The sequence below is a fragment of the Oncorhynchus gorbuscha genome, linkage group LG22 (genome assembly GCF_021184085.1).
Source record: "Oncorhynchus gorbuscha isolate QuinsamMale2020 ecotype Even-year linkage group LG22, OgorEven_v1.0, whole genome shotgun sequence".
NCBI lineage: Eukaryota > Metazoa > Chordata > Actinopteri > Salmoniformes > Salmonidae > Oncorhynchus > Oncorhynchus gorbuscha.
In genome coordinates, this window is record NC_060194.1 from 13892177 (window position 1) to 13914927 (window position 22751).

Here is a 22751-nt window from a genome sequence, read left to right on the forward strand (position 1 = left end):
ATTTTTATAAATCCTTATCCTGCATTCATTCTTTACTGTGCTGTAAAATACTTATGACTATCAATTATCACTGTCAAATGATTCGTAGGTCTACTATTAGACATGACCCCATGAGTTGTACAGACCTCCATAAACGTATTGTCAAGATATATCTTCATTGAATGTAATATTTTACAGACATAAATTATTATTTCAATGACGATTTCAGTCCTCTGAGGGATAAAGATTAATATGTCTTGTTATTATTTTACATTTTTTTTTTTTTATTATTTATTTTATATATATATATATTTTAAACTTGCTGTATTGTAATTTACTTCGTCACCATGGCCTTTTTTTCCTTTACCTCCCTTATCTCACCTCATTTACTCACATTGTATATAGACAAATGTTTCTACTGTATTATTGACTGTATGTTTGTTTAACACCATGTGTAACTCTGTGTTGTTGGACATGTCGAACTGCTTTGCTTTATCTTGGCCAGGTCACAATTGTAAATGAGAACTTGTTCTCAACTTGCCTACCTGGTTCAATAAAGGTGAAATAAAATAAATCAATAAAAATTGACATGGAGGCCCAGACAGACAGCCATTCGGAAAGGAAGAGACAGATAGGTTCACATATGTTTACATACGTATAAGGACACGTTACCTAGTAGTCAGTAGGGTCCTGTCAATGGAAATAGCATGTTTCACCTGATGTACACCTTCATATATGCATAATGTACACCACCTCTATGTCAATACCAGCATATAGGCTGATGCATATGGGAACTCTCCATGTGCTCTATGTATCAGTGAGTGACTCAGTGTGAGTTGAACTGCCGTCATGAAGTCATACAATATTGTTAGCACAGATGACATGATGTGATTTTAGACATTTACTTAGGTATCACATTGTTGATAATCCCATTTCACAATACCTGGAGTTACCTCTTTGATGGTTCTGGGAAATCTTTATTAATAAACCGGTTTAAAGATGTTTCTTTGTTCAGATAAAAAATAAAGCATTAAGATTAGCCCTTTGGTTCTGTAAATTCAAATGAAATAAACCATTGATACAATGATGAGCATTGTGTGCCAGTAATACTAGTAAAGACAGTGTTGGGCACTGATTCCATTCCATACAGTCAATTGGACATTGAACTTGAATGCTTCAATTACATAGAATGTAAATCTGTCATGTGCATTTTCAGTCTGATCAGCAACTGTAAACCATTGATAGATCTCATCCACATGTTGATACTATATACTAATTTACAGCTCAAACCCCTTAGGACACATACAATTTGATTTTTAAAATGTATTTAACCAAATTTGAGGTGTATCTGTGGATGTATTTCAAGGCCTACCTTCAAACAGTGCCTCTTTGCTTGACATCATGGGAAAATCAAAAGAAATCAGCCAAGACCTGAGAAAAAAATGGTACACCTCCACAAGTCTGGTTCATCCTTGGGAGCGATTTCCAAACGCCTGAAGGTATCCCGTTCATCTGTACAAACAATAGTACGCTAGTATAAACACCCTAGGACCTCGCAGCCATCATACTGCTCAGGAAGGAGACACATTCTGTCTCCTAGAGATGAATTTACTTTGTTGCGAAAAGTGCAAATCAATCCCAGAACAACAGCAGACCTTGTGAAGATGCTGGAGGAAACAGGAATAAAAGTACAGTGAGGGAAAAAAGTATTTGATCCCCTGCTGATTTTGTACATTTGCCCACTGACCAAGAAATGATCGGTCTATAATTTTAATGATATGGTTTATTTGAACAGTGAGAGACAAAATAACAACAACAAATTGATTTGCGTTTTAATGAGGGAAATAAGTATTTGACCCCCTCTCAATCAGAAAGATTTCTAGCACCCAGGTGTCTTTTATACAGGTAACGAGCTGAGATCATGAGCACACTCTTAAGGGGAGTGCTCCTAATGTCAGTTTGTTACCTGTATAAAAGACACCTGTCCACAAAAGCAATCGATCAGATTCCAAACTCTCCACCGTGGCCAAGACCAAAGAGCTCTCCAACGATGTCAGGGACAGGATTGTAAAACTACACAAGGCTGGAATGGGCTACAAGACCATGGCCAAGCAGCTTGATGAGAAGGTGACAACAGTTGGTGCGATTATTTGCAAATGGAATACTTATTTTCCACCATAATTTGCAAATAAATTCATAAAAATCCTACAATGTGATTTTCTGGATGTTTTCTCCCTCATTTTGCCTGTCATCGTTGAAGTGTACCTATGATGAAAATTACAGGCCTCTCATCTTTTTAAGTGGGAGAACTTGCACAATTGGCCCCTGTACATGCCCGTCTGAAGTTTGCCAATGAACATCTGAATGATTCAGAGGACAACTGGGTGAAAGTGTTGTGGTCAGATGAGACCAAAATGGAGCTCTTTGGCAACAACTCAACTCGCCGTGTTTGGAGGAGGAGGAATGCTGCCTATGACCCCAAGAATACCATCCCCACCCTCAAACATGGAAGTGGAAACATTATGCTTTTGGTGTGTTTTTCTGATAAGGGGACAGGACAACTTCATCGCATCAAAGGGTCAATGGACGGGGCCATGTACCGTCAAATCTTGGGTGAGAACCTCCTTCCCTCAGCCAGGGCATTGAAAATGGGTCGTGGATGGGTATTCCAGCATGACCATGACCCAAAACACACGGCCAAGGCAACAAAGGAGTGGCTCAAGAAGAAGCATATTAAGGTCCTGGAGTGGCCTAGCCAGTCTCCAGACCTTAATCCCATAGAAAATCTGTGGAGGGAGCTGAAGGTTCGAGTTGCCAAACGTCAGCCTCGAAACCTTAATGACTTGGAGAAGATCTGCAAAGAGGAGTGGGACAAAATCCCTCCTGAGATGTGTGCAAACCTGGTGGCCAACTACTTCTTTGTCAGTATGCAAACGTACAAAATCAGCAGGGGATCAAATACTTTCGCCCCCTCACTTTATCTATATCCACAGTAAAAACGAGTCCTGTATCGACATAACCTGAAAGGCTGCTCAGCAAGGAAGAAGCCACTGCTCAAAAACTGCCATAAAAAAGCCAGACTACGGGTTGAAACTGCACATGGGGACAAAGATTGTACTTTTTGGAGAAATGTCCTCTGGTCTGATGAAACAAATTGTACTTTTTGGAGAAATGTCCTCTGGTCTGATGAAACAAAAATAGAACTGTTTAGCAATAATGACCATCGTTATGTTTGGAGGAAAAAGGGGGATGCTTGCAAGCCAAAGAACACCATCCCAACCGTGAAGCACGGGGATGGCAGCATCATGTTGTATATGTATTTGGCTAAGGTGTATGTAAACTTTTGACTTCAACTAAAACTAAATGTCCTTAGTTCAATCAAAAAATTGTGTATACGTATGTGTAGTTTTATACAGGCAAAGTGTGTCTAGGATTTTCACATTGCCTGGAAAGGACCCATCTGCACTGTCTTTGATGATGTGGACAATTGAATAAATTGGGGAAGGGCACAATGTATGGAACATCAACCTACAGACACACAGTATACTAGGCTAGCACGTGTAGGCTACATCAGAATTGAATATTGAACTGGACAGTAATGTTAGGGTTGCGTAAATTCAAATCTGGTATCAGGATAAATATAACAATGAGTCACCGATGTTATACTATGTATTTTTTATTAGCTAAGTAATAAATGGCAAATGCAACTTTCGTATATACGGGCTCACTGTAATACCACGCAGGGCAGAACAGAGAACTGACAAGACGTATGTAAAACAGTATTCTTTATACTGTGATAGACATAGTTCCAACCCATCTGTTGGCCTATCACAGTAGAGACTGGCCGTGGTTTAAACTTGCTCAGCCTATTGCAGGCGCTCAGGCGGGTCACCGCCTCTTGGCGCTTCTTTGATAGATGTAACTTGCTTGTGAAGAACATCCAGGCTCTCATGCTCCATACCGTTATCTCGCACCTGGCTCCTGTTATCTAACAAAAGACCGCTTGTTCTCGCAACACCCAGCTCTGAATGTGCCCCCCTCCCAACTCATTGAACAGTTCCTGTCTTCATGCTACTTTTCCATCATGAGAAAGGCCCATGGCCATGAAACTTTTAACAATGTTTCAAGTCAGCTATGTTGCATAACACATATATACATCCACACAAGCCAACAGCAGATAATATCCAATCATATATATGGTAATGGCTATAATGTAAAATACAGGATCCAACAGTAATTATTTTGATTTAGTATGCTGTCGATGGAATATTTGCAATTTATAAAGGGGGTTCTCTACTTTGATAATATATATATATTGGTTTCTGATGAATAAGAGTAGAATCACCACCGTTGACACTGGATTTAATTGCGCAAGCACTACTGAGCTCATGGAAGCTAGGCTACTCTATGTGATTCATTCTCTGCACGTTCTCTGATCCGTGTGACGCTGACTGTGATCATTCTCTGCACGGTCTCATCTTTGTGATACTGAGAGTTCTCTATCAAATGCACATAAAACATCCATCAATCACATTCCACAACAAGATTACGTGGTTTTAAGCCACATATTTGTTAAAAACTGGTTACAACTGCACAAAGGCTCAGAGATTACATAGGTTATGTAATAACAAGCTAATACAGTACTGTGAAAAACAGTCAGTTCTCGCGATGGGTGTATCTTCCATCTTGCCACGTTCGAGCGCTGACGTAAAAACGGTTGTGTCTAGATGGGATACAGCTTTTGTCAAATGAATGTCAAAAATATATTTTTTGCATTTTTAGCTAACCCTAACCTTAACATAAGTATCCTAAACTGCTACGTTAATTCTACTAACATGCTGCGTAAGTTCTTCTAAAAAACTGCCGCACACTAGGAGCTCAGATGCAATCATTTAATAAAATAATATAACCAACGTTTCGACAGACAAGCTGTCTTCAGCGTAGTTCTCATAACCTACGAAAAGTCCATTTTTACAAAAGCTGTATCCCTTATAGTTAAAACCACATAAAGGGGGGGGGGTAAACAAGGCGGTTCTAGCCTGCGGGGGTATCCCAATGATTGTATCCATACGATTGAATAAGACAACCACCTCTGAAAGCGAATTGGACGAGATTTTTCTTTTCTCCGCCCACCTTGTCTTCGTGAAGCTCGCACTGGCTGAGGGCGCATTCACTAAACAGTGGACGGGGTTGCTATGGGCTTCGGGTTATGAGGGCAGAGATTTGATTTCTATTGGGCCACCTTTAGTGCAAGAAATTGAGAGTGAAGCTCGTTAATTTTGAATTTGCACATTTCTACTTGAATTCAAGCAACTTCGAATAGCCATGGCCCCGAAGAAAAACGCACGAGGACACAAAATGAAAGGTTCGTAATTTTAGTAGTGGCAGTGGTGCATGGAACCAACCTTCACTTAGCTGCAGAATGGCTTTAAAAGTTAATCGGGGGGCAATATTGACATTTTCATTTAAGCATTGCAAGTTAGCCTACAACAATACGATACAACAAATACAATACATAATACGAAGCCTATAAAACTGGACAGTATGTAGCATAACGTCAACAATATACCAACAAAGTAAGCCAGCATTTGTGCCCCTTTTTACGGAACCATCAACTGTACAGTACATTGTTTCGAGTTATAGTAAACAACACAAACAGTGTCTCTTTATATCCAGATTTCAGACGCTTTCCCTATCTTACTATACATTATACATACTATTCATAACAGGGCATTTGTTCGATTTGAACAATTTTCATGCAATTCGTCAGGTTGCAAAGAATAGTTTGCACGACCATAGCCCGTGCATTTTAGATTGGCTATGGTATCTGTAATCATCTTGTGCTCACGTATGACAATATGTGTCATTTTACGCAGCGAGACCAATTACAATATCAACCTCGTAGACTTCAGCGGAAACCGCATCAGTTGCGTGTATTGCCCCCCCCCCCCCCATTTACTTTTCCTTAATTTATCCCAAGTGCTCACGTGTCAATAGTGGGAGAACGTGGGAGGGGTTACACGTGGCTTATATCGTCACTGTTGCGAACCAGGACCCATATGGATCCCTTTGAAATTATATGGACACCCCTTTTTCTCATCGCAGGACCGCTCCCCAAGTTATCGAGATGATGAATTATATTGGCATGGGCTAAACTCCCTGCTTTAAACTGTCTAAATTATTGGTTTCAGGGCAGACTGCAAGGGGGTGCTTGTACAAGTCATGCTAAATATTGGGCCCCTTTTCAAAAACTCCAGTGTCATTGTGACACGTGTCCTTAGAGAAGTTTACCCGAAATGTTATTGTATTTAAAAAATAAATATATTTAACCTTTATTTAACCAGGCAAGTCAGTTGTTTTTCCGTAGACATCTAGTTATTGTAGACTTATATAACCTTAGAATGTGTTGCACAAAGGTAAGTAGATTGTGGCAATCTTCTGTTACTATCAGTGTTTCAGTGCCCCTCATTTTTAGGCTACTTCCATAACTAGTTTTTCTTATTCATCTGATATAGAATGCAGCATTTATACCATGTTTTGTTACACTTTCAATAAGATGATAATCATCAGGCCACTATCATGCAAATCGATCATATCGGTGTGAATATTATGGTTCCTGCCATAAGGGAACGTTTAGAAGTCATGCAAACTTTTTATCAACTTCAAGTGGTTGCAAATGAGTTGAAGGTACACACTTTGCATGTTATGCATGATCAAACGGTGGTTGTATTAATAAAAAGTCCTTGGGAACATTATGTACTGTTCTTATCGGAGCGTTTCACAACTCAAGGCTCCTCCCCTTACATGTATGTTGAAGTTGTACAGGGGCATATTCATTAAGTGAACTATTCAGGAAGTTGCTGATAGAAATGTAATTTGTAGAACTGACACTATTCAACAAGAAAGACGCATCTGTGATACATTTCTGTTAGTTAACATGGGTTATGTTGCACCCCCCCCTGAACAGGCCTCATACTCACTTCCCAACATCTGATGACTATCAACTGCGTGCCTATAGCTGCCGAGTGGCACAGTGGTCTAACAGGCTGACTACACCTCTCGTGTCGAGTGCGCAAGCATTGCAAAATAAAATTTTTAATCTATATTATTCAATAATTGCACCCACACTGCTCACACGCACCAACGAGCGTCTGCGTTGCCAAGGGCTGAAATAGAAGTCAGTTCTATTTCTGACGCAGATTGCGCTGCAAGTCCTGCCTCTCCCATCTCCTCATTGGTTTATAGAAGGAGGTACCCACGTGCCATCTCCTCATTGATTATACCCACGTGGCTGACTGAGAGACAAACGAGGTCAGTGACGTTAATCCACCTAATTTATGAAAGTTGCCAATCGCAATATAAAGTCAAGAGAAGAAAAGGCCTGGAAGGAGGAGAGATAGCTAGAAACGATTCGGTTGACCGTTTTATGTGTGAATTAATTGGTGGAGTAGAGGACCTTGTGCATTTCAGGTAAAATAACAACTCAAATGTTTATATCCCAGGACAAATTAGCTAGCAACAGCAAGCTAGCTAGCAAGTGCAAGCTAGCTAGCTAAATTGTCATAAATGTTGAATGCTTTTCGACCTGTCCCCAAATTAATATAATTGAACCTGCTTGCCGTGATCGCATTTGGTGTGGGGGGACAAAATACATTTATGCACGATGGGGCATGCGCGCAGCCGGGATTGGGTTCCGTGTAAGGCACTGCATCTCAGTGCTAGAGGCATCACTACAGACACCCTGGTTCGAATCCAGGCTGTATCACAACCGGCTGTTATTGGGAGTCCCTTAGGGTGGCGCACAAATGGCCCAGCATCATCCGGATTTAGCTGGTGTAGGCTGTCATTGTAAATAAGAATTCGTTCTTGACTGACTTGTCTAACTAAATAAAGTTTACATTTAAAAAATAATTGAAAGCTATAGGGACTTATTGATGCCTCAACGTGAAAGCTATTTCCTAGTTTCCCTTTCAACATGCTGCATTTATGTAATAATACAGAAGAAGTATGTGGAAGTCAGTTACTATACTGTATGACCAAAATATAAAAACAGCTGTTCCTTTTGAATCTGCATCCTTTCAACATATTGTTTGTTCAGAGGTTGGATTGTCATTGATATTCTACACAGTGTTTCTATTGACATGCCATATTTTATTATGTCTTGTCATATTATTATTTATAAACAATGAATTTGCTCCCTTCAGCCTCTTCTCTCAGCCTGATGGTTTAATTGGACGAAGGCCACAGAACTGGTAAAGGCAAACACTGACATGTGACCTTGTGTGTTTTCTTTGCAGTGTATCTCCCACCCCCCAAACTAAATACTATTCTTAGTTAGGGAATAATCTTGCATGTGTGGTGTGAGCTTGTTTGTAGGGGATGTTGTTTTGCTTGCCTGTTCTGCTTTGGATTGTGCACCGAGCTGTACAAGAGTTGTAGGACTGAACATTGTTGTATAACTGATGAATGAGGGTTGTGAACATTTCGCACATTCTTGTCAGCTATGCGGAAGTTTTTTTTTGTGTTGCTCTCACTGATCCTTGAGTTAATTTTACTGCTATTGAATTGATGGCACCGAAGTATCAGTATTTGAATAAGTCAATTTTCGCACTTTATTACTAGAGTCCTTTGTACAGTATGTGGTCCTGCTGCGTCTCAGCGACCGGACTCTGTTTGTTCAGTTTGCACTATGGTTCTGAATGTCTTTGTTCTACAGACGTTAAAGGACACAAGCATGTCTTTATGGAGAGTCAGTAAGGTGGTTTTGAAACGATTTAGGCTAATTGCTTTTAAATTGTTTCTGGCGCTACATCAGCGAAAAAGCTTCATTTTAGATTTCAACTGAGCATCATAGTTCATTTCCTGATGCTCCCACATAGTCCATAGATTGCTGTTATGTTACTGGTAATGTGAGCAGTATCTCTAAAGGTCACTTTGGTTATGAAGGGAGGCTGGTGTGTTGGCCCTATGTGCTTGAGGGAAGTATTTAGCAGCATCAAATCAAATGTTATCTGTCACATGCGCCGAATACAACAGGTGTAGATCTTACAGTAAAATCTGACTTACAAGCCCTTAACCAACAAAGTAGTTTTAAGAAAAATAAGTGTTAAGTTACAAAAAAATAAATAGATAAGTTCAAAATAACCAATAGTTAAAGAGCACCAGTAAAAAAACTGTAACGAGGCTATATACAGGGGGTACCGGTACAGGGTCAATGTGCAGGGGCACCGGTTAGTCGAGGTATTTGAGGAGGGGGACGTGTAGCCATTTGATTAGTTTACCCTGTATCTTTCCTGTATCTGGTCTGGGAGTCTCTTCCTCTCCCCTTTCTGTGGACTTGGTAACTTGTGACTGGCCCTTTTAGCCAAACCATGACAGTGTATGAAGTAACCAGGTGGTATTAGTTGGGAAACCAAACAGATCATGATTAAATCAATCTGGCCTTGTGTGAGAGCCAGGGGGTGGGGGAGTCGAGGACGGTGGTAACATTATCTTGGCAATGTGACCACATGCACCAACTTAAGTCCCTAAAATCGAGGAGTGTGTGTGTGTGTGTGTGTGAGAGAGAGAGCATGTGTTTGAAAGAGAAGGGGACTGTGTCAAAGCAGACATTCCACAGGATCCTTATGCAAGCTCAAACAAAACAACACCCACAAATGACACCAGCAGAGAAAGAGAACAGAGAGAGCGAGTTTCTTACAACTAACTACACAATTCAAAAGGAAGTAACAGTATTCAGTTGGTAGTCTGTCTGTGGCCAGAAACAAGTCTGGCCAGTGTGAGTGAGGGGGTGTGTCTCTCCAGAGAGAGTCGGTAGGGGAGGTTGTAGTAAACGCTTCGGCAGCAAAAATTGGATTGATACAGAGATTAGCATGGCCCCTCTGAAAGGATGACATGCAAAATCCGTAAACGCCTGCACAAATGGCTTAGGGGCTTTAAAACGTAGGTCTGCTAGATTAGGGCTGCAACCTTTTCAGGACTGTCAGTACCCATGTTCCAACGGGGAATGCAAACAGTTTAGACAGTTTGTTGGCATTTATTTTTAGGCTCACTTGGTAGGCTATTTTCATTCTCTTGTAATCTTGTGAAGGCTAAGTGTTTGAAAATGTGAGCGAGTAGCAAATACCTTATACAAAACAGATGCAAATAGTTTTATTATTGAAAACGGATAGTAAAATGTTTCCTTGTACCTTTATTTAACTAGGCAAGTCAGTTAAGAAGAAATTCTTATTTACAATGACGACCTACCCCGGATGACGTTGAGCGCTGCCCTATGGGACTCCCGATCACAGCTGGTTGTGTTACAGCCAATTTATCATCTGCCAATATCCTGTTATTTCTGTTTTCTGTATCAGCTAAAAATATTTGTATCACTTATACAGTATGCAGGCTTTTAGCATGTCCCCTTTTACACTAGGGCTGGGCGATTTTTATCGAATCAATTTGAATTGATGTTTTCACAAAATTTCCCAAATGCCTTGTTTAGCAAGAATAACGTTTTTCTTTCTGTTTTTTTATGAGCGATTGTCTTGATTGTTCTCATGTTTTCTTTTTGGTCTCGTCTCCTTCGCTTCTTCTGTGCTGTGTGCACCTTCCTATTTACACCAGAGATCTGTATGTAATGAGGTGATGCTAGGGCATGGCGGTATACCGTTTTTTATGATATACAGTGTGTTTGGAAAGTATTCAGACCCCTTGACTTTTTCCCACATTTTGTTACGTTACAGCCTTATTTTAAAATGGATGAAATAGTTCTTTCCCCTCATCAATCTACACACAATATCCCATAATGACAAAGTAAAAATCCAAACCGGTCCGTGCATCAATACTGGTTGGTAGGTATATTCATTTATTTATTGGAGGGCCAAATTAAAGTTTTCGTAACAATCAGAAATCAGTGTTTTTGGGCGCCGATTAAAAAAATATATATATATATATATTTTTATACCTTTATTTAACTAGGCAAGTCAGTTAGGAACACATTCTTATTTTCAATGACGGCCTAGGAACGGTGGGTTAACTGCCTTGTTCAGGGGCAGAACGACAGATTTTCACCTTGTCAGCTCGGGGGATCCAATCTTGCAACCTCACAGTTAACTAGTCCAATGCAATAACGACCTGCCTCTCTCTCTTTGCACTTCACAAGGAAGCGCTTGTTACGCGAATGCAGTAAGCCAAAGTAAATTGCTAGCTAGCATTAAACTTATCGTATAAAAACAATCAATCATAATCACTAGTTAACTACACATGGTTGATGATATTACTAGATATTATCTAGCATGTCCTGCGTTGCTTATAATCTGACTGAGCATTCAAGCATACACGTATCTAAGTATCTGACTGAGCGGTTTTAGGCAGAAGCAGGCGCGTAAACATTCATTCAAACAGCACTTTCGTGCATTTTGCCAGCAGCTCATCGTTGTGCGTCAAGCATTGCGCTGTTTATGACTTCAAGCCTATCAACTCCAGAGATGAGGCTGGTGTAAACAAAGTGAAATGGCTAGCTAGTTAGCGTGCGCTAATAGCGTTTCAAACGTCACTCGCTCTGAGCCTTCTAGTAGTTGTTCCCATTGCTCTGCATGGGTAACGCTGCTTCGATGGTGGCTGTTGTCGTTGTGTTGCTGGTTCGAGCCCAGGGAGGAGCGAGGAGAGGGACAGAAGCTATACTGTTACACTGGCAATACTAAAGTGCCTATAATAACATCCAATAGTCAAAGGTCAATGAAATACAAATGGTATAGAGGGAAATAGTCCTATAATTCCTATAATAACTACAACCTAAAACTTCTGAGCAAGGAACTTAAACGTTAGCTTTCTTACATAGCACATATTGCACTTTTACTTTCTTCTCCAACACTTTGTTTTTGCATTATTTAAACCAAATTGAACCTGTTTCATTATTTATTTGAGGCTAAATTGATTTTATTGATGTATTATATTAAGTTAAAATAAGTGTTCATTCAGTATTGTTGTCATTGTCATTATTACAAGTACATTTTTAAAAAATCTGCCGATTAATCGGTATTGGCTTTTTTGGTCCTCCAATAATCGGTATCTGTGTTGAAAAATCATAGTCGGTCGACCTCTAGTAAGTAAGTAAGTAAGTATGTATGTATGTATGTATGTATGTATGTATGTATGTATGTATATGTATGGATGGATGGATGGATGGATGGTTGAAAGAATTTCAAGAGTGTGCGAAGCTGTCATCAATGCAAAGGGTGGCTATTTGAAGAATCTCTAATATAAAACACTTTTTTTGGTTACTACATGATTCCATATGTGTTATTTCATAGTTTTGATGTCTTCACTATTATTCTACAATATAGAAAACAGTAAAAATAAAGAAAAATACTTGAATGAGTAGGTGTTCTAAAACTTTTGACCGGTTGTTGTGTGTGTGTGTGTGTGTGTGTGTGTGTGTGTGTGTGTGTGTGTGTGTGTGTGTGTGTGTGTGTGTGTGTGTGTGTGTGTGTGTGTGTGTGTGTGTGTGTGTGTGTGTGTGTGTGTGTGTGGGCAAAAAAGTATTTAGTCAGCCACCAATTGTGCAAGTTCTCCCACTTAAAAAGATGAGAGAGGCCTGTAATTTTCATCATAGGTACACTTCAACTATGACAGACAAAATTAGAAAAAAAAATCCAGAAAATCACATTGTAGGATTTTTAATGAATTTATTTGCAAATTATGGTGGAAAATAAGTATTTGGTCACCTACAAACAAGCAAGATTTCTGGCTCTCACAGACCTGTAACTTCTTCTTTAAGAGGCTCCTCTGTCCTCCACTCGTTACCTATATTCAAAAGTGACCAAAACATCAGCCAGGAAGCATAGGAACTGAGAAGTGGTCTGTGGTCACCACCTGCAGAACCACTCCCGTATTGGGGGTGTCTTGCTAATTGCCTATAATTTCCACCTCTTGTCTATTCCATTGGCACAACAGCATGTGAAATTTATTGTCAATCAGTGTTGCTTCCTAAGTGGACAGTTTGATTTCACAGAAGTGTGATTGACTTGGAGTTACATTGTGTTGTTTAAGTGTTCCCTTTATTTTTTTGAGCAGTGTATATATATATATATATATATATATATATATATATATATATATATATATATATATATATATGTATGTATGTATGTATGCATGTATGTACACATACACACACAAGTAATGGACATTAGACCTGGAGAAATTTGTCCTTTGGTCTGGAGTCCAAATTGGAGATTTTTGGTTCCAACCGCCGTGTCTGTGCGATGCGGTGTGCGTTAACGGATGATCTCTGCATGTGTATTTCCCACCGTAAAGCATGGAGGAGGAGGTGTGATGCGTGGGTGTGTTTTGCTTGTGACATTGTCAGTGATTTATTTAGAATTCAAGGCACACTTAGTCAGCATGGCTACCACAGCATTCTGCAGTGATACGCCGTCCCATCTGGTTTGGGCTTAGTGGGATATCATTTTTCCCAACAGGACAACGACCCAACACACCTCCAGGCTGTGTAAGGGCTATTTGACCAAGAAAGAAAATGACAGAGTGCTGCATGAGATGACCTGGCCTCCACAATCCCCCAACCTCAACCAAATTGAGATAATTTGGGATGAGTCGTGCAGCAGAGTGAAGGAAAAGCAGCCAACAAGTGCTCAGCATATGTGGGAACTCCTTCAAGACTGTTGGAAAAGCATTCCAGTTGAAGCTGGTTGAGAGAATGCCAAGAGTGTGCAAAGCTGTCATCAATGCAAAGGGTTCCTACTTTTATGAATCTCAAATAGAAAATATATTTTGATTTGTTTAACACTTTTTTTGTGGTTACTACATGATTCAATATGTGTAGGTGTGTCCAAACTTTTGACTGGTACTATATAAAAAAGTACAAATAAAAGCTAGGGGCGTGAACCAGAGAACCAGTCTATTTTGTGTGACCAACATTAGCCTCATGCAGCGCGACACATCTCCTTCATATACAGTTGATCAAGCTGTTGATTGTGGCCTGTGGAATGGTGTCCCACTCCTCTTCAATGGCTGTGCAAAGTTGCTGGATATAGATGGGAACTGGAACACGCTGCCGTACACTTCAATACAGAGCATCCCAAACATGCTCAATGGGTGACATGTCTAGTGAGTATGCAGGCCATGGAAGAACCGAAACATTTTCCATAGGAAAAATCCCACGCCTCTAACAATAGGGGGAGTCGTCCCAAACTCGAGAAGGCCGGTGACACGCTTAGGTCCAAAATAAACTGATAAAATGCATTGGGTTTATTTTGGACAGATTTTGATGAGTGAAACCTTGCCTCACCTCTTCCTCTCTGTTTATACCCCCCCGCCACTCCCACAACACAATGAGAGGTCACTTCTTCCTCCCGACAAAAAGTTTTAACTTGCTATTTGCATTTGAGGTTTGGTCCATCAGAATGGGTCATAGGCCACTTGATTTCAACATCTGAACAAAGTGGACAGGCTAGCCTGCTGTTCAAACAGTTGGAGAAGGACAGAATGGTGTGTTCATAACAATTCAGCTGTTCTGCCTTGTTAACTAGCAAATAGATCAAAGTTGGCTAAACTTAGTGTTCATTTTCCATAATGCCAGCTACAAGAACTAAATGTGCATTATACATGGTTCTGGTTAAAATTGTAACAAAAAGGGCATTTTCATGGACAGATTTGAAAGCCAGATCAGTGATTATTGCAACTATTTTGATAAAATAATGTAATTATTCGTGGGTCTTGTGTTTGTGGAATTCTTATTTAGCCTAAGTATAATTTCACACGCCCTGAATTCATTAGATTATTGCTGACTGGGCCTCCCGAGTGGTGCAGCGGTCTACGGCACTGCATCACTAGTGCTAGAGGTGTTACCACAGACCCAGGTTCGTTCCAAGGCTGTGACCGGGAGTCCCATAGAACGGCACAAAATTGGCCCAGCACCGTCCGGTTTGGGGGAGGGTTTGGCAGGGGGGCTTTACTTGACTCATCGCGCTCTAGCGACTCCTTGTGGGCGCCTGCAGGCTGACCTCAGTCGTCAGTTGAACAGTGTTTCCTCCGACACATTGGTGTGGCTGGTTCCCGGGTTAAGTGCTGTTAAGTAGCGCAGTCTGGCGGGTTTCGGAGGGCGCACGACTCAACCTTCGACTCCCGAGCCCGTTGGGGAGTTGCAGCGATAACACGATTTCGAAATTGGGGAGAGGGTAAAATAGACCCCAAAAATTAATAATAATAACTAAGATTATTGCTGACTGTTTAAAGTACAGTGTATTTGACCTTTAATTGTAAAACAAATCTTATTTAGAGATAACATTTAAAAAAATCTGTGAATAGCCCATAAGTTTGAAAAAGGCCATATTTTACACCCCTGCTGGCTTACCCCTACTCGCTAACCACTAGCAGCCTTAAAACACCTCACTTATTAGCAGTTCATCACATTAGCATTTCTCATATTGTTACACAAAATCAAGATGAACCTTTACCATCATAGTAGACATTGAACATCTATAACCAAACTGGCTAAATGTTGTTAGCTGACAGTGCTATAGTTAGCCACATGCTAAAATTACTAACGTTTTACTAGCAGTAGTAACAGTAAATCCAGATAATTGCTAACACAAGCATTGGCTACCATGATCTCCTGCAAGTTATATCGGCCAATAAAGATCAGGCAGTTCAGCAGAAATAAATATCTTGGAATAAACAGTGACATTAATCTGATTTGGTATTTGAACATTCATTTCTGTAAAACGTGCAGTGTTGGAGTTGTTGTAGCTTGCTATCTAGCAAGCTTATTCCATCCCCAAACACCTGCTAGATCCGAGTGGGCTAGCTTGTTTTGCATGGCCCGGTGCTCTTAGATAGCCAGCTATTTTTTTATTTTGATCAAATAGGAACATAACTCTATGGACACTTTAGTACCTCCCGATTGGCCAACATCACCGACGCGACCAGCCGGCTGTTCCTTTGTTGATGTCAAAGAAGCAATGTATTGTTGGAGTTTTGATAAATGGAATTTGGATTGCACATTGCAAAATAAGTGTTTAATAAAATAAGCTGAAGCATAATAATATAATCAATCTATGCTGTTAGATTTGTGGAATCTCTCTCTCGTGCAACCTTTCCTTTTAACATGACCAACAACTTTCCGACCAGGGTTGTGACAGTGCATGACATAGTAGTTTGTGTTTTCCTGTGTTTTATATTTTAATGTGATTTCTAGGACCGGGACGGTACCAGTATTGCAACTATTTTTTTCCATGGCAAAAATGATAACACAGAAGCAGAGCTCTCTTTGGTCCTTTCAAAACAATAAAATACTGTATGTTATAGCTTGGAAAATAAAGAACTGTGAGACTTGATGACAACATAATGTTTGTTTCCAATGTTAGGGATGTTTTCCTAAAGAAGTCAAATCCGCTTTGTGCTTTGTTTCCTTGCAACGATACTAACAAGTATTGCGATACTAGTATCTCCTGGCCCTGGTGATTTCCATGTGTGCTTGGCAATGTGAGGCCCATTGTGCGTTTTGCTGTGATTTGTGGTCATGTGAGAGTATTCTGGATGAGCAACATTTTTACTTCACCCCCTTTTTCTCTCTTGTGATATCCAATTGGTAGTTACAATCTTGTCTCATCGCTGCAACTCCCCTACGGAGTCGGGAGAGGCTAAGGTCGAGAGCCATGCATCCTCCGAAACACAACCCTGCCAAACACTGCTTCTGACACACTGCTCGCACCAATGTGTCAGGGGAAACACCGCCTGACAGACGACCGAAAGTCAGCTTGCAGGGGCTCGGCCCGTCACAAGGAGTCACTAGAGCACGATGAGACAAGGAAATCCCGGTCGTTAAAACCTTCCCCTAATCCGGATGACGCTGGGCCAAATGTGCACCGCCCCACGGGTCTCCCGGTCACGGCCGGATGTGACAACAGCCTGGGATCGAACTGCGATGCTGTGTCTTAGACCGCTGCGCCCCTCTGGAGGCTTGGATGAGCAACATTTAACACATTGGCAATAACCCAGCTCCTTCTCCAAAATGCACACACTTCTTTGCAGCAGATTTGCTTTGTACTCTACCTATGTCAGGCAGGTGATGTACGTTTGTGAATGACGTCCCTCAATCCTGAGTGTGCAGAGAAGTTTTGAAATGCCTCTACTCTCTCAGAGAGCCTGCTTAAACCACCCATGTAGGTCTAATGAGTATCCCCCTGGCAGCCAAGCAAAGTCCCTGAATGTCTGCCAGGATTTGCATGGGCTGTGGCCTGTAGCCTTTAAATCCCTCCCCCTCAGCCCGCTCCACCACACGGTAGTGTGTGAATGAGTGTCAGCCAGTTCACTTAGCACGAAGCTCTCCCCTTCTCTGCCTGTTGCTGTTTTATTGTTACTGGGGTGGGAGGTAAAAATGACAGCCATTTTTTCATGACCCTTTGAATCCCTGGGGTTCTGTCCTGAGGGATGCTGGATAATGTCACATTGGCATGGCGTTAACACCGCCTCTCCATATCAATGCCTGAATGTCTTCTGGTGGACGAGCAGACAGCTCTAAAAATAGCCCTATTAGCCGGTTCAGGTCCCATATCGGGTTCCTGCTGAGTTTGCCTGGAACAAATAGAGGAGGGTAGCTGTTGCAAAGGGGTTTGGGGGAAGGATATGGGAGATAAGACTCACTGAAGCTTTTCCCATTCAGACGGGTCAGGGAGGGTCTGCACGGATGGAAGTGCCGATAGTCAAGCCCACCCCGCCGTTGGAACCCGCGGTGGTTGTCGAACACACAGAAGGTAGATGGAGCGATGTCGTCAGTTAACAACCTTCTCCGGAATGAGGGTTACTTTTATAGACATTGGTTCGACCCGTGAAATGTTCCTTTTTCGGTGATGGTGGACAAACCGTTGTTATTATGAGGGGGTGCACATCTGGGCGTTTGTTACACTCAACTGAGGGATGATGTGGAGCACGACACAGCTCTGTCGATAAGGTCATAGGATTGTGCCTCGTTTTTGGATTGGTTTCGGTGCAGATGTGGAACCACTTTATTGAACTTTTGGAAATAAAATCTCAAACTGTAGTGTGCAGATGAGGTTTGCATGAAAGTGAAGTCGAATGACCAATGGGTGCATTGATTATGACTGATGGCATTTGGAGATTTTTTTCAGGACTATTCATATTAAAAAAATATAAAGAACTGTCAATGACATAAGCAGGTGCTGTGTGTCTATATATGGTGTCCATGTAAATGTAATGTAAATGTGTCCAGTAAGCGTTTCACTCTTACCCTACACTTGTTGATTACGAAGCATGTGACGAATATCAGTTAATTTGATCTGAATGTGTGAAATGGTTTGACCTAGCTTTGGGTTAGCAGACTCTGCACCTGTTCTTTATTCCACTGCGGTCTCTTCGGATATACTGTTGTTTTTACCCATACAGTGCTCTGTGTTCAGTGTCAACAGAAACCTGAATGATTACTCCACTGCTTTTGTATTTTTGCCTCTCTGGGGACCATACTGAATTCTGAGTTCAGTTACTTGAAAGCTCTAGGCCTATGTTCAGGCCTCTTGAGGTTTGCAATGTGGTATTCTTAGGTTTTCATGCTATATATAGGCAACATTTTATCTACTTTTTTTTTGTTGTAAGTATCAAAAATGTGGTCAGTGGCTTATGAGATTTCTCCATTCTTGCCCATTTAACTTCCCATTTTACATTTACATTTACATTTAAGTCATTTAGCAGACGCTCTTATCCAGAGCGACTTACACATTTTTAGATCTCTGACTGCAAAACAAAACAAAAAAATGCATAAGTCACGAGTATTATCGCAAGATATCTCTTTGCCGTCAGCTTCTTTTAACCACAAAAGCTTTGATTTCTGGAACATTTAGGCATAGGCCTGTATTTTGACCACCTTACACCTCAAATGGAACACATTGCATTTGTGTGTGGCTCATGTATACACATGTCTTTATCCTGTATAGTATTAGTTTCAGGTCTGACTCTCTGACTCATCTCTCTTCCACCCACCATCACAGAAGCCAAAGCACAGCTGGCCAGTAAGAATGGAAAGAAGCCTGAGGTAGCAGGAGGAAGCTCCTTCTTCACCTGGTTCATGGTTCTTGCCCTCCTGGGCGTCTGGACCTCTGTGGCCGTCGTCTACTTCGACCTGGTCGACTACCAAGGCGTCATCGGTAAGTGACACCTTTAAAGGAGCAGTGCAGTGAAAAATGTGATTTTCCTGTGTGTTTTTTATATATACATATATACACACACACACACACACACACACACACACACACACACACACACACACACACACACACACACACACACACACACACACACACACACACACACACACACACACACACACACACACACACACACACACATACTGAGGTTGTAATAATATTGTGAAAATGATAATGCACTATCAGTGTAAGAGCTGTTTGAAAAGACAGCCTGACATGTTTTGGGATATCACCAGGCAGTATAAGTTAATAGACCAATAAATAGTTTGCCCTCCTCTCTGCCAATAATGGCTAGTTTTCAGGTTACATATCCCTACAAATAGGCTCCCCCAATAAGGTCCCTCACTCAGGCCACTCCCAGACAGTCCTAGCAAAAGTCTTGCTTGAGAAATTGCTTTTTTGCTAAGAAGCTGTTTTTGTTTCTTTTTGGCCATTTCAATTGAAAGAAATCAAAGTAATGTACTTAATTGCAACCCAGAACCCATTTGATATTGAGATAACAACGGCTTCATTGAACCTTTTAACAGGAAACACAAATGCTACAGTACTGTAGCAGGGCTACATTTCCTGCTAGCTACAGCAGTCTGTCACAGTCAGTTGGTAGAACCTTCAGCCTTTGCTACAGTCATGAATGCCATTGAGGGCTAACCCAAAGTGATACTGAGTGCTTTGATGCATTTTAACATTGAACTTTCAACTTCTCAACCATGACGTAGTTTTATCTATAGTGCATGTGTGCACTTGCTCAGTGTGTGGATCTGAATATGTCTGTTTACTAACTCATGTTTGGATCTCAAATTGATAGTTAAATCATTTATTAATCTTGCAAATATTTGTATTTCTCCAATGTGAATGTTTTTGTCTGGTCTTGCATGCAGCCAATGCAAAGGACTTGCACATTAAGCTCTCTGAGACACTGCAAGGTATGTTATTTGCACCCATTATCATGCCCCCAAATAACCATGACTCACCCGCCCTCCAGTCCCAATTGAAATAATCAATTGATTTCCCATACATATCGTCTAATCACTTGCTTTTGACTAAATTCTTATTGCAAGAAAATACAACATTTTAAAGTTGCATTTGTCATAAAAGAGATTTAACATTTTTTTAATAGTAACACTGTATTTTTTAATGATGCAAAGCTGGCAAAATAATATTTTGAATCATTGCTTCCTTGCTTTTTTATGCTGAGCTAGTCATGTTTATTTAAATAAGACAGTGTGGCTATGTTGTAATAGGGGTTGGAACCGGTTCAGGGAACAGTTAATAACGTTATTTTACGTTCCGGGCATTTTTTTGGGGTCCCACAAATGCAACAACTCGCATGTGCCAAATCCCTCACTCTGTCACTCAAACTTATTCCAGGGTCTGCCTGCCAGCTGAAAATCTTTGCATGCTCTTGTGTGTGTGTGTGCAACTTGCCTCTCCCCCTCCGAAGCTTAGGCTACTGTAACCTGCTGACATTACAAGCGTAGTTCAGAAATTGAGAAGATTTTTAATTAGAGAAGAATGGATTCACTTTTTCAGTGCTAGTTATGGATAATATAGTATCACGTTTCACATTGGATATATTAACTACTACAAGTTGAGACACGTTTTTAATTCTGCACTAACAAGCTCGTTAACTAGCTCGCTCTGGTCCAACTCTCAGAAGTTGAAAGACATTCAAAGTTCCTCTGTAGAAGTCGTTCCTCTGTAGGTGTAATTCTGTGGGTCTAATTCCGATAATGCATGTCATAAGATGCCCAGTGCCTCAAGCCAATCCTCCTCCTCCACCCACTCTTGCTCTCTCCACGCAAAATTTCAGTCCCATCTAGCGCCCTACACTTGATTGTCTATTGCACATTGTAAACAACTATTGCTACACAGCCAATAGCACCCAGGCCAAAATGACTAGGCCTATACCGTGCGCGCTCCATAGCAAGCGCCTGTATCCACATTGATTGGTGAAATAAACATTTAAATATTGAAATGCTAACATGTTACTATAAGGCTAATCTCTCATGGGCAGATTCTGCGCGTAGGCTCATGCTATTCTCTGATCCCGAAATTGAGATCCGAGTGGACTTGGATCTGTGAAATTCCCAGCTCACAGGATCCTGTTATTTCTTTTCAAAGTTAGTATCCGATTCGGATCCAAGGTGGACCAGATCCTACCCAAAATATGTCAGATGAATCGGATCCAAATTGGGTCGGGTCTGTATCGGACCCAAATGGATCCAAAATATTAAAAATGACACATTATTGCTGCGCAAGCCTTGTCTGGCAGGCAGTGAACGTTAAAGTTTCACATGCATTTTCTGTTGTCGACCTATTTAAAATAATTGAGTTGTGGTCTACACTACAGCTTAGTATTTTGATAAATTACATCCCTAATTTAGAATGTTGACACAAGAAGGGAAGGGGGTGTATGTGTGGAGAAGGCTCACTAGTAGGAACATCTCTCTCCAGAATGCCCTCTGTCTCCCGCTAATTTGTGTGCATTTATTGTTTCATTACGTGAATTGTTTGCTCTTTGTTAATGTTTGTTTAAAAAATTGCTTGAGCACGTACAGAAGTGCCTGGAAGTGCACTGAAGGCATTCTTTCAAAAAGTATACTCTGCCATAAGACTTTATATGGGCAAATACAAATGAACGTCTCCCCAAGTCTGAGGGTGGTTTTAATTGTATCAACACGCCACCCAAGGCTTTTACTTGAGACATATTGTTAAATGCACTAAAGAGGAACAATGGGTAATTACTGAAGATGCGCATGCTCACCCCCAGAATCTTTTCACGTGTCTATTTTCAAAGAACATTAACAACTTCTTTATCCCACTGACCCGGGGATAGAGACTAACTCCAATTACTTTACTAGGTCAACTTTCGTCCTATGATGCTGATGGAGATGGTGACTTCGATGTGGAGGATGCTAAAGTACTGCTAGGCAAGTTCATCGATTTGAACTGGATTGTTATTTATTGTGTTTGTGTGATTACATAACTGATTTGGGTTTTCTTTTGCATGACTGACTGGTTTAAGCGATCTCTGCCACAAGATACTATTTTAGTCAATTCTACCAAACTGGACAATGAATCAACAAAGTCTGCATGTGCCTGTTGTGAAAAGGGGTTTCGAGTTTGATTCCATACTGACTGTTGCGTTTCACTTCCACTGACATAACACCTATTGCTGCATGCTTTAAGAATGACTCAGTCATAACAAAGACTTCTGTGTTCTCTCATCTCTAAGTCACTTGTTATACGATCTTAAAGTTGCTCATTTCTTTCTAATCAAAAGGGAAGAACCTACTTCAGGAGTGTTTGGTCCAATGAGTTGGTTCCATGTTCTGGTACTCGGTCTACTCTGCTGCTGTCTGCCATAAAGACTACTGCTCTGCTTTGTCACCCAGGCCACTGCCTGTCTGGCACAGCTGTGGTCCCTGCTGCTAGTGATAGATTCTATAGAGTCCCCCTGCATGCCCGCCCACCCCCCTCTAGGCAATGATATTGCTATTCTCTCCTCTCTTTAGTCTCCAACCCTGCTTCATGCAATCTTAGACCTGC

The 22751-nt window shown here is 41.0% G+C and overlaps 1 protein-coding gene across 6 annotated transcripts in view; it reads left to right on the top strand.

Moving 5' to 3' along the window:
• The first annotated feature begins 5133 nt into the window (after positions 1-5133).
• The window catches only part of LOC124009277 (probable serine/threonine-protein kinase kinX), a 33951-nt gene continuing 16333 nt past the window's right edge, over positions 5134-22751 (top strand). For 2 of the 6 annotated variants that reach the window (XM_046320905.1, XM_046320906.1), the window contains exons 1-4: positions 17570-17738; positions 18987-19142; positions 20081-20125; positions 22064-22132. In XM_046320905.1, the coding sequence (XP_046176861.1) occupies positions 17672-17738; positions 18987-19142; positions 20081-20125; positions 22064-22132 (337 nt within the window). In that variant the 5' untranslated portion in view covers positions 17570-17671. Of the gene's footprint in view, positions 5345-8183; positions 8232-17569; positions 17739-18986; positions 19143-20080; positions 20126-22063; positions 22133-22751 lie in introns of those variants that run through there. The other 4 variants (XM_046320910.1, XM_046320907.1, XM_046320908.1 and 1 more) reach the window with 4 other exon arrangements.